At 27.8% G+C, this 11,160-nt stretch overlaps 2 protein-coding genes and 1 long non-coding RNA gene across 7 annotated transcripts; 1 reads left to right on the top strand and 2 right to left on the bottom strand.

The window, feature by feature from the left end:
• Window positions 1–173: 173 nt before the first annotated feature.
• LOC100650867 lies at window positions 174–1,392 on the bottom strand. Its single transcript, XR_007224405.1, has 2 exons — window positions 1,267–1,392; window positions 174–335 (listed from the first exon to the last, which is right to left on the bottom strand). It is a non-coding gene; the product is annotated as an uncharacterized LOC100650867 (long non-coding RNA).
• Window positions 1,300–6,518, top strand: LOC100650749. Of its 4 annotated transcripts, XM_012319092.3 has the most exons (11): window positions 1,300–1,626; window positions 1,698–1,746; window positions 1,981–2,169; window positions 2,268–2,507; window positions 2,590–2,829; window positions 3,307–3,402; window positions 3,473–3,741; window positions 3,826–3,924; window positions 4,065–4,329; window positions 4,408–4,652; window positions 4,736–6,518. In XM_012319092.3, the coding sequence occupies exons 3-11, from the start codon at window positions 2,029–2,031 to the stop codon at window positions 4,887–4,889; spliced, it is 1,749 nt and encodes a 582-aa protein (XP_012174482.1). In that variant the 5' UTR covers window positions 1,300–1,626; window positions 1,698–1,746; window positions 1,981–2,028; the 3' UTR covers window positions 4,890–6,518. The 4 variants fall into 4 exon arrangements, with proteins under 4 accessions (XP_012174482.1, XP_012174483.1, XP_012174481.1 ...); XM_012319093.3 differs by lacking the exon at window positions 1,698–1,746 and having other exon boundaries at window positions 1,300–1,533; XM_012319091.3 differs by lacking the exon at window positions 1,698–1,746.
• LOC100650625 (serine/threonine-protein phosphatase 2A 65 kDa regulatory subunit A alpha isoform) lies at window positions 6,511–10,293 on the bottom strand. 2 transcript variants are annotated; one of them, XM_003402669.4, is made up of 10 exons: window positions 10,134–10,293; window positions 9,590–9,781; window positions 8,936–9,155; window positions 8,673–8,833; window positions 8,438–8,593; window positions 8,073–8,344; window positions 7,785–7,979; window positions 7,415–7,658; window positions 7,108–7,351; window positions 6,511–6,996 (listed from the first exon to the last, which is right to left on the bottom strand). In XM_003402669.4, exons 1-10 carry the CDS (start codon window positions 10,215–10,217, stop codon window positions 6,992–6,994), a joined length of 1,773 nt encoding a protein of 590 aa, XP_003402717.1. In that variant the 5' UTR covers window positions 10,218–10,293; the 3' UTR covers window positions 6,511–6,991. The 2 variants fall into 2 exon arrangements, with proteins under 2 accessions (XP_003402717.1, XP_012174480.1); XM_012319090.3 differs by having other exon boundaries at window positions 6,511–6,991.
• Window positions 10,294–11,160: the final 867 nt, after the last annotated feature.

Genomic DNA, 11,160 nt, shown 5'->3' with positions numbered 1-11,160 from the left:
CGCTTAACATATTATATTAAAATAGTTGAAACATCTATAGTTTAAAAGCAATCTTAGTACAGATATGAAACATATTACATAACATTCGATACCTTTCCTATTTACATAAAAATGGCAATTAATTTAATTGAAAAAATAAGCAAAGATCATTAAAGAAAAGATTGTTTACATACTTTAATAATGTAAAATTATACACTATTTCACTCAACTCCAAACTATATACGTATTATACTTTGAAGTAACGTCGATATTGTATCAGCCGGAACCTCTTGTAAACCATTCGTAAACTGACAAACTGTGAACTATTAAACTGTAGATGTGTTCTGCAATCAATCCTTTATAACCCATGTGATTTTTAAATTTCAATTAAATGAAACTTTTCTTATATAAACTAAAAGAAATATCTTTTATTGTAAAAAAAGCATTTGTTATCTTAAACTCAAAAATAAACCGAAATAACTGTGAATATAAACTTTGTATATATAATGAAATGTCTTTTAAATATTATATAACATTCTTATTGTAAATTTATCATAAGATTGTTTAAAACATAAAAGTATATATAAATATTTATCGTGATATCCTTTTTAATTGTATAATTTAGCAATTTTTGGAAGTATATAGTCTGTTAAGAGTGTTTACAAAGTAAATATTTTAAAATGTTTGTGACGAAATAAAAATAAAGACAGAATGAGTTTGCATAAGTATATTTTTTATAAAATTAAAGAAAATAATATACATGTTTCTATGAAAGGATCTAGTCCATAGACGAGGTATAGCATAGAGCTAATACTCAATACATTTCTGTTATATGATTTAATGATTTCGTGATTCTTAACTTCACAAATTTATCACAAAATAAGATCCGAGCATTAACAGCAATTGAAATTAAAACTCCAATGCATAATGAAAATAATTTTATTTGGAAAATATATATAGTCTGGTTCGCTAATCGTATGTTTTTTCCAAAATGTTTACATAATCAAATTATATCGTGAAATATCTACAAAATTTAAGAGTGTTTTAAAAATGTACAAAATTTATTCATTGATTCACATATGTAGGATAAGTCTGATATGTAATACTTCTCCTCAGTCAACAGTAGTATGTGTGTTGAACAAGGGTATTTTATACCTTGTTTATACAAAACACAAGCTCTTTGGTATAACCACAGATAAAACTAAAATGGTAAAGGAGTTCATAGTTTACAGGCTTCCAAAACATGCGACACAAAAATAAATAGTAGATATCAAGTCTATCTCATACCTGGTTTATGCTTGTATTATTATTATTAAAGGTGGATGTGTGTGAAAGAAAAACGAGATCACTTAATTTACAGTACTAACAAAGAACATTATAATAATTAAGTATATTCGTTGGTGATGTGTCTTCTTTAATGGTTTAATTACCTTTGAACTTTGAAATGCTAAGGAAAGATTAGTGACAGTAACTCTCGCGTTTTATCTAATGTCAATATTTATTAAAAATGCAGTAAGCAGTAATAGTATAGTTGACGAAGACTTAAGTTGTTGCGTAGGTATATAGTTACGACTACACTTGGACTGTCTCATTACATCTATATGAATAAAAAGCACAAGTGTCAAGGGTGAATTGTTTGATTTATTCGTAAGTTTGGATTATATCAAAGTGATGTTTCAATTTTTTTTAGCTCATAATGTTTTTTTGTTACTTTATAGTTAGATTTATAAAACTGTTTGTGAATATTATTTATGGACTAATTTTGTGGTACGTAATATAACAGTTTGTGTAATTTAATTTATGATATACTATCCCTTTCATAATATTTTTTGTTTACATCTGTACTATTTGTCATTAAAAAAGTTCATCAAAAAATTTTTTTTCTTTGTGCTATTTCATCATGTTATTAATATCTATAGATTTTGTAATCTGAAATTTTCTTGTTTGTTATTTTTGTAATATTTTGGAGATATCTGTATATTTGCTTCTTATGTTTAACAGGTTCTTGTGACGACTGTGTAAAAACAGTCAGTCTTACATATTGCGATCATGGAACAAATGATTGCTCTGAGTACTCAAAATCCATTAACTTTATTAGTAAAGTTTGGGATGATGGCTTGGAATGATACTTGTGGCAATGAGAATTGTTCTGGACATGGAGAATGTCATAATGGTACTTGTTTATGTGAGGTAATATTTTAATTGTAATTAATTAAATTCATTATAATTAGATAATATTTAGTCCATTCCTTGTACTTTTGAATATAGTTTTTATATTTTTTTCATAGATTCAGTTTGATGGACTAGAATGTCATGTTCCAAATTTAAGTTACTATATTGCATTCGCAACTATATTCTTTATGCTGGCATTTGTGTGTCTAATACAGCTTATTATGTGTATCATCGCAGAATGGCAAAAAATGAAAGCACCATCTTTTCTTAGAGCTTGTAGAGTCACAACACAAAAAGTTTTATATTTTATTGTATTTCTTGCATCATTGATAAGAGGAGCATATTTTACATCACCGGTAAATATTATACAGAATGTATTATTGAAGATCTTAAATCTTCTTTAAATACTAATAAAATATTAAATTTATCTTTTGATAGACTGCATTCAAAGAAGGATGGTCCAGAAGTTTATTATCTGCATATTATCCACTTGTTTTAAGTGGATCCTCTTTAATTGTTTGTTTCTGGGCTGAAGTATTTCACTTAAGAAATATGTCATGGGACAAACCACAGTTTCTTTCAAAATCATTCATAGGTTTTGCTGTGTTTAATGTATTGACATACTCTCTGCTTTTAGCAGAATTTATTGTTACTCAAATATATTCCCAAGAAGATCAGGTGAATTATATAAAAATATATATAGCAGTGAAATTTTAAACACTTGCGCTAGAAAGACGTGCCATGCACATCAAAATGCTTATGTTCCAAAATCGCCAGTGACGTGTATATCACGCAGATAGGTATTTGTCGCAAAAATAAAAATCAGCTAACAGTCAGATCGTTCGTTTGTAATAATCTACCATACAGTAGTAGATTATTAATAAATAAAATGCTATTGTTGCCGTGAGTATTTATTCATATCCGTATACAATTCTTTATGCAAGACCCTACCAACGCGCTGAGACGCTGCTTGAAAGATTGCACTCGCAAACGCGGTGAGGCGACAAAGTAACACGTGTTATATTGTAGCGCACGGCACGCGCAACCGTGAGTTTATTGGTAGCGCAAGTGGTTAATTATTTTTTAGTCCCTAGGTAATCTGTTACTACACTATCAGTAATTTTAATTCATTATACTCAAAATGATCTTTTTCAGAGCTTTTACACCCATGTTTTTAATGGTTGCTATGCAGTGCTCTTGTTTATTGTTGTGATATTTTTCTTAATTTATGGAGTAGAAGTGTACTTTAAAGTAAGTTGTTTGAAATTTTTGTTATAAATAATGAATAAATAAGCATTCTATTAAAATGATTTTGTCTTAGATTCGAGGTGGTTTCTTGAATGATTATCAAAATAGTACAATTTTGAATAAACGTACAGTCTCTGATTTAAAAGTTAATGCTGAAGAACAAGTTACTGCAAAATTATTTGATGCAGTTCCAAGTACATCACAATTATCTCAAGTGCAAGAACAAATAAATATTTCTCAATTGCATCAGTCACGTGTAGGATTATTATCGCAAGCTTTCATGTTATTTATTATTGTTGGATTTTTGTGCAGTGAAACACTTAGCGAATTCTGGAAAGCAAAGTAAATATGAAGATAATGTCTTAATTGGATATAATTACATTCTTTTATAATTAATAATTATTCATTACATATTTTTTATTACAGAGTTCCTTTATATAGTAGGAATTGTCATGATATTGTTTTCCGTATTATTGAAGTAGGCGTAATATTATGGTTTCCATGTGTGCTATGGAATTGTTTTAGGTTTGTATTGTGTATTATTTATTAATAAATAATATAATAATGTAAAAGTATGTTGATATAAAATTCCATAGGCATGCTATTTTAATTTCTGGTTATTTTGATTATTATTTAAATATAATTATTTTTTCATTTCATTTTAGTCCTGAACAGCTGTGGATTTTAAATCCAAAGCGTCTTTTGAAACGATTAGATCATTCGAAATACATGAAAGAAATAGAATTACAAGATAAAAATGCAGAACAAGATACTGCACTTTTTTCGGACGGAACATCAATTAACAGCAAAGATTGTTGGATCTGTTACGATAGTGAAAGACAAGATGCTGGTCCATTAATACAACCTTGTCAATGTAGAGGTGATGTGAGTGCAGTTCATCACAATTGTTTGCGCCGATGGTTGGTCGAGGTAAAATATAAAATATTTTCATTTTGTACAGATATACTCGTACTTATCATGTTATCATATGTGCACTATGCATTTCAGAGTTCTATAAATGCTGACAGTCTTACTTGCAAAGTATGTGGTACAAATTACAATGTTGAACATGCAACTAAATTGGACTGGCAGAATGGTATAACTTCTCGTCATTGTTTGCAAACTATGGCCATTGTCACAACCATGTGTGGATCATCAGCTGCTGCTTGGACTCTCATTCAATTAGTAGAAGGTCCAATTATCAGAATGCTTGCAGCTGGTACTGCACTGTTGATTATGTATGTTTGTATAAGGTAAATTATTAATAATTATTGATATTTATGTTCACTATACATGTATCGTTATATATTATATTTATAAGAAAATTTATTTTTAGGTTTTTAAGCTTAAACACAGTTGTGGCATATCAACGTGCCAAAATTTCATCTTTAAATATTATTAGTTCTGATAGTAATGGAAATGCACATGTTTCAACTATTAGTCATACAGTTTGTGTAGACTTGGCAAAATCTGAAACAGCCACGATATAATCGATATTTGATCATTAATGATGTAAGGTATATTTTGTCTTTATTTGTAAGAAAATTTAGCAAACAAAGCTAGACAAAAATTTTTGCAATTACATGCATGTAAAAAGTATGCAAAATTGCATATATCATACATTGAACATTTTTCTACCATTCTTTATCTAAGGGTTAATGTTGGTAGTTATTTAACGAATTGTGGAAATCACGCAATAATCTACTACTCTTTTAACAATTAGATTCTCAAATATTTTTATGGTTTACAACTAGTCTGTTAATAAGTTACCATAAATTTAAATCTTGTCTATTACTTTCGGATTTGGCAACAAATATATACTTTCATTATTCAAAACAATATTTTTAGAATGGAAATGAAAAAATAATTTTGAGACCATTCTTTTGTATAAAAATTATATATTGTATATTATTTAAGCAAAATAGTTTAGTTTTGAGTTTGCAAATATGTAATTTTAAATTTAGATTATAAATTGAGATATGCAAAATGGTAATAGTTGAAATAAATATAATTTTGTAGAATGGAATGTTACCAGTATAAAAATAACGAGCACATGTATAATTTTATATTGTTTTTGAAACTAATATGCTTTTTGATGTAAGAGTGGAAAAACAAAATGTTTTCCTTTTACTAAATGCACATAATTGGCTCAATGTTTATTGTGGAATGTTGTAAGAAAAAATATTTGCAATAATATATGCGATAGATCATTCTAATTATAAAAATTTGTTTATAACGTGAACGCGCAGTTTGCATACGTACTACATGTATGGTTTTATGAAATCCAGAAATATTATGAATAATGATAAATATTTTATAAATAATTCATTGACGCGTGACAGTTCCAAGTAAATAAAATACGAATTGTTTCCGCGATATATGAATTTCATGTTTGAAAATACTCGTATTTCATATGTCTATTAGTTTTATAGGATGTATATATAGTATCATAATTAACAAGTGATATATATTTCCATTTCTTGGAAAGAAATATGTAATATTGTAATACTAACAATCATTCTTCGCTGCATTTTTTGTAGTAGTACAAAAATATTCTAGTTTTAATAACTTATTATAAAGCTAACATGCTATTACGCGCGGGGTAGTTTTACTAATAATTGTTAAAAGATATATTTGTAAGTGTTAATAATTAGTAATCCGTTGTTAAGTAATACTGATAAAAGTATCTGTTTAATGTAAAGTGTTAAACTATTGTGATCAAAAAATAACATCATATATATTTTTTTATTATAAATCGGCTAATGTAAGAAATTTATATTGAAAGTATACATTGTTTAAACAACTACATTATAAATTACCTTATATTATAAATATGTTTAAATTTAATTTAACTAATTTATTTTTCAAAATTCTAAAATTCAAAATTTCTGCTATATGTTATCATTTCCATTGCCCTGCGGATGAAACTTAAGCATGTTGTTTTCTAATACATTATTTGATACAACTAAACAATACTATAGAAATGTAAAAAACTATAAGTAAATATTAATATCAGCACTATAAGTATATTCAGGTAGAGAAAAATAATAATAAGCGCGAAGATACAGACTGTACAATGTCCAAGTTGATTATTAAATAAAAAGGCCAAAATAAAATTACATTATTCATTGTTAATTTTATTGTTATGTTTACAATACTTAACAATGTTATGTACCAAATTAAAATACTGATTATTAAAAGATAAAGTAATTTTTGATCAATGAATGTGGAAGAGCAGATTATAATGAAGTGTCTGATTTTAGGAATGATTCTGAGTACCTTTTATTACCATATTATTTTTTAGATCATTATTTAGGTACGTATAAGGAATACATTTTACCAATTAAATTCAGTATTTAATAATAAGTAATATAATTATAAATATACAGATACAACAGAATTTAAAATATTGTTTAATATGAACTACTAATTTTATATTTATATTCTTTTCCGACATTAGATCTGCTCTGACTGTGCAATAATATTACCTGTTGCCATGTGTAAGTGTAAATGTTTGCTCCAGGTTACTTCTTGAGACTGAGGTTCTGTATATTGATGGATAAATTTTAAATGCAGTTTTTTTTTGTTCAACCTACGCTGAAACACAGTATGTATTCTATACAAAATGTAATTTGAAAGTAATAAATAAAAATCACAGATTTTTCCTGAAGAATAATATTTTATGAAATAAAATAATAAAAGTTTTACCTGCGATGCCTGCAATTGCTTCCGAAGCAAAATATTTGACATCCACGTCACTGTCTGTATTGAGCTTATCAAGTACAGGTTTTACTTGAGCTTGTACAGCACACGGTTCAAGATAAGGACCGATTTTTTGAAGAGTTTTAGCAACATTAAATCGTACATTAGCGACATTATCAGTGGCCATTCCCAAGACAGTCGGAAGCATCACCCTCGTTGTTATTTCTTGACCACATACTTCTGCCAATACCTAGGGAAAACGAATGATAGAAAAATTATAAATTACTACACAAAAATTAAATAATTTACTTACATTGATGCAAAATAAACATGTCATTCTGTGAAGATAGTTTTGATCCCTTGACATTGCTAAAACCTTAGGTATTACAGTATTCTGTGCCCATTCAGGACCGAATTTTTCTACCAGTTTTTTCAAATTTAACGTAGCTGCTTCTCTGATGGCATAAACGTGATCTACTAACCAAGTCATACATAAGGAATTTAGTTTTTCATCAAAGAATTCTACTCCAAGTTGTCCAGCTAACAATGGCATGTATCTAGGACATATAAATAAATAAATAAATAAATATATATATATGTACATTACATTTTACATTATATAAAAAAAGTTTAATTTCAATAATTTCTATATTAACGTCATAATATATTTGAAAAATTCTTACTCTATGATGGCATATCTTACACGCCATTTTGAATCTTCGGCTAATTCTACAATAGCTGGTAGAAGAGATTGTGAAAGTTGTTGTATGCCAATAACTTCGTTAACACATTCTAAATTGCTGATAATATTTAAGCGAACTTCTGAACATTCATCTCTGAGTTGTGATAAAAATAATGGTAACAAATGTTCGATTGTACTGCAAATTTAAGAAATTTAGAATTAATTTTAGAATTATTTTTATATTATTTCAAACATATTTATATAATTAAATAAATATATATTTATTTACTTGTATTTTCCAAGTATTGGACTAAGACCCATTATAACACTTGCTAAAGCTGATTTTACATGTTGGTTTGGATCTGATACAAGTTCTTTAACTATTGGTAATATTTGTGTCATAATGATAGATTCTTGATTGGATTTATCGAGATTCTGACAAAAGTCGCGCACTTTGTCAGCTGCTGCAGCTCGAACTTCAGCTTCGATATCTTTCAATAGTACTTGAAATGCTGGTACAAGATCTGTTTTTGTAATTTCTGGACCTACAGCTTTTTGAAGCTTAAATAAAAATTGAAGTTGATTAAAATTAATCAAAATTAATATTATTTAAATATTTATTACAAATAAAAAAGATATGTAAAAATAGCTTACATCTGTGAATTTATCTGCGACCATATAACGTACACGCCACGACTGATCGCTTGCACATTGTCTAAGTGTAGGCATAACTAATTGCTCTACATCTTCTTGTGGTAATAATGCTGCAATGCTAACACAAGCTTCAATTGCCAAGAGACGTACTGAATCCTATAAAATATGATGTAAATATTAATGATATTAATATTTTAAAATTAATAGAATAATTGTTTGTTATGTATTATCTTACTTGTTCATCTTGAGCCAAAATAACAAACATTGGAATTAAATCTGCCTTTACATATTCAATTTCCATAACTTTTGCAAATTCACCTAAATGTGAAGCAGCAGATCGTCGTGCCATTGGAGTGTCATCTTGACATAAGTTACGGAAGTGGTTTCGTAGACATGCTAAAAAACAAAAAGAAGAGGAAGACAATTTATATTTATATAAGGAAGCAGAGAACAAATCTTTTTATATTTCCTAAAATCTAAATTATCTTTATGTTCTACCTTTAACTGATGGATTAACACGTTGGTAGCAGACACTAAATAAACCACATGCTGATGTTCTTGATGTAAACCAATCTCCTGTCGCCAAACGATTTATCAAAGGAACAAATTGCTCCTCCAAATCTGTTGAGCTATGTTGAGCAGCAATAGTTCTTAAAGACTCCACTGCTTTATCTCGAACTACAGTTTCTTCAACTGTTGCCAAACTTTCCAAAGGTTTCTGTATTAAAATAAATTTTTATTACAAAGTTTACTAATAATGAACTTTTTGTTAAGTATTATCTTAAATATCTAAAGTATAATCTTAAATGTCTCAAGTTAAATGTTATCTCTATTGTAATCAATTTCTTTTGTTTCAAGTATATAATGATAAAAATAATAATATGCTAGCAATAATGTTCCAAAGTAATTATTTATTATTTGAAACATTATATGCATATGCATAATTATGCAAACATGATTTGTTATAATATAGCACATGCTTTATATGAATTATAATTATGAAAAATGATTCTATCACAATGAAAGAAAGTTAACTGATTTAATATCTATTTACTGGATTAATTACTAACTTATATACTGTATACACGCGTCTTTTGTCAAAATATTATTGTTAGTTCAGCTATTGAATGAAAAATAAATAACGATATATACCAGCAAACAGTATACATATTCTGGACCTCCTACAAGAGGAGTAAATTGTCCAAGTTGTTCTGCCAAAGCTAGTAGGACTTCATCCTCATCATACATAGACTCAGTTAGAAATGGTATTAATTCGCTGCGTGTTCGTTCAATGCCTAATGCAAGGGCAATTGTAGATAATTTCTTTATTGAGTTCAGCCGTAACTGTAACAAGAAAAATTCCATAAATGTGCAGGTCAACCCTCTATGATTCACTCATTATCATCACCAATGCCTCCCTTTTTCAAGTAACAAAATATATCTTTCCAAATTAAAGTTTTGAATTTTCAAAGCTTTTAACGTGAGCATTGTTATACAAATAGGTCATAATATTCAATGTACTGATATTGAAATGAGAATATTTAGAATGACAGGAGACTAAAGGAATACTCTATCGAATTGTACGCTACCACTGTAGCCGCCTTGACACTCTGTTTTTTCCAGTGACTGCAGGCGGTACAGCAAGTCTATTACTTTGCAATTATAAAATATAGATTTTGAGCATTTTTAGAATCACCTGTACATCTTCGTTTTTTAGTTCGTCGATCAAAACAGCTATCGGATAAAGACTGTCGTCCGTAGTAGAGTCGCTCGCTGCCATTTTGCTGCCGATCACACCAGAGCTTGGAAACTCCCGTGTGTTCAAGTAGTGTTCACATTACTGCGCCATCTGATGGTTGTTACTATTACAGAGAACTAGCGGCACATGTAAAATCTTTTCTTCGTCTTCTTCTTCTGCGAAAGAAAAATCTATTCTGTCGCATATTTTATCACGATTTACAGTAACGTTTGAATTATGTTTAATAAATCAATTTACAATTACTTTATACTTTCAATGGGTTTGTATGTTTTAAAATAGGGTGAAAGGACTTTTTCTTTTTATTACGCGTCAAGAAGTTTGCATATTATTAATGACATTTATCTTCTATTGTATGGTCCTATCTTATAATTTTATTTTAAAGAAATAATAATATAATGAATTATAAAACATAAAAGATAATAATTTTTATATGAATATATGTTTGTACCATAATCAATTTTTTAAGATTATATAATAGTATATATATATGATTTTCATTTAGTAGAGGTTTGATTTTTTGTAAGCGAAATATGAAACATAATAAAAAGTGCTTCATTGAAAAATGTTTTGTAGCCACTACACTCACATCTTTGAAAACATAATATTATCATCTTTTTCTTCTTCTCTTTATCAGTTAATTCGTCTACATTTGCTTTCATCATTTCCATTTTGATTATCCGATCAACAATAGTATTTTTTCATAAATATTCAGGTATTTTGAATTTAACGAATAACTAGTTAGTCAATGAATGGGGAAAGAAATAAAAAAAAAGATATGAAATATATGTTCCAGTTTCAATAAGCAATTACTCCTTTTACAATCTTTTCATTAGGATATCATTGTTTTTGTATTATAATTATAATATGTATTATAATGTGTATATAATTTGTATTATATAATGTATATATAATTTGTATTATAATTTGTCAATGTAAGCAACAGTGTTTATTTCTTTTTGTTGGA

The sequence above is a fragment of the Bombus terrestris genome, chromosome 6 (assembly GCF_910591885.1).
Source record: "Bombus terrestris chromosome 6, iyBomTerr1.2, whole genome shotgun sequence".
Taxonomy (NCBI): domain Eukaryota; kingdom Metazoa; phylum Arthropoda; class Insecta; order Hymenoptera; family Apidae; genus Bombus; species Bombus terrestris.
Note: the sequence above shows the minus strand (reverse complement) of the source record. Positions and strands in the feature narration are given on the sequence as shown.

Coding starts and splice junctions, on each gene's coding strand:
- LOC100650749 (XM_012319093.3), top strand. CDS start 2,029: ATGGAACAAATGATTGCTCTGAGTACTCAAAATCCATTAACTTTATTA. Junction 2,170..2,267: donor ATGGTACTTGTTTATGTGAG/GTAATATTTTAA, acceptor TTTTTTTCATAG/ATTCAGTTTGATGGACTAGA. Junction 3,742..3,825: donor AGCGAATTCTGGAAAGCAAA/GTAAATATGAAG, acceptor TTTTTATTACAG/AGTTCCTTTATATAGTAGGA.
- LOC100650625 (XM_003402669.4), bottom strand. CDS start 10,217: ATGGCAGCGAGCGACTCTACTACGGACGACAGTCTTTATCCGATAGCT. Junction 8,834..8,935: donor TGTTAATCCATCAGTTAAAG/GTAGAACATAAA, acceptor TTTGTTTTTTAG/CATGTCTACGAAACCACTTC. Junction 7,352..7,414: donor CATGTTTATTTTGCATCAAT/GTAAGTAAATTA, acceptor CGTTTTCCCTAG/GTATTGGCAGAAGTATGTGG.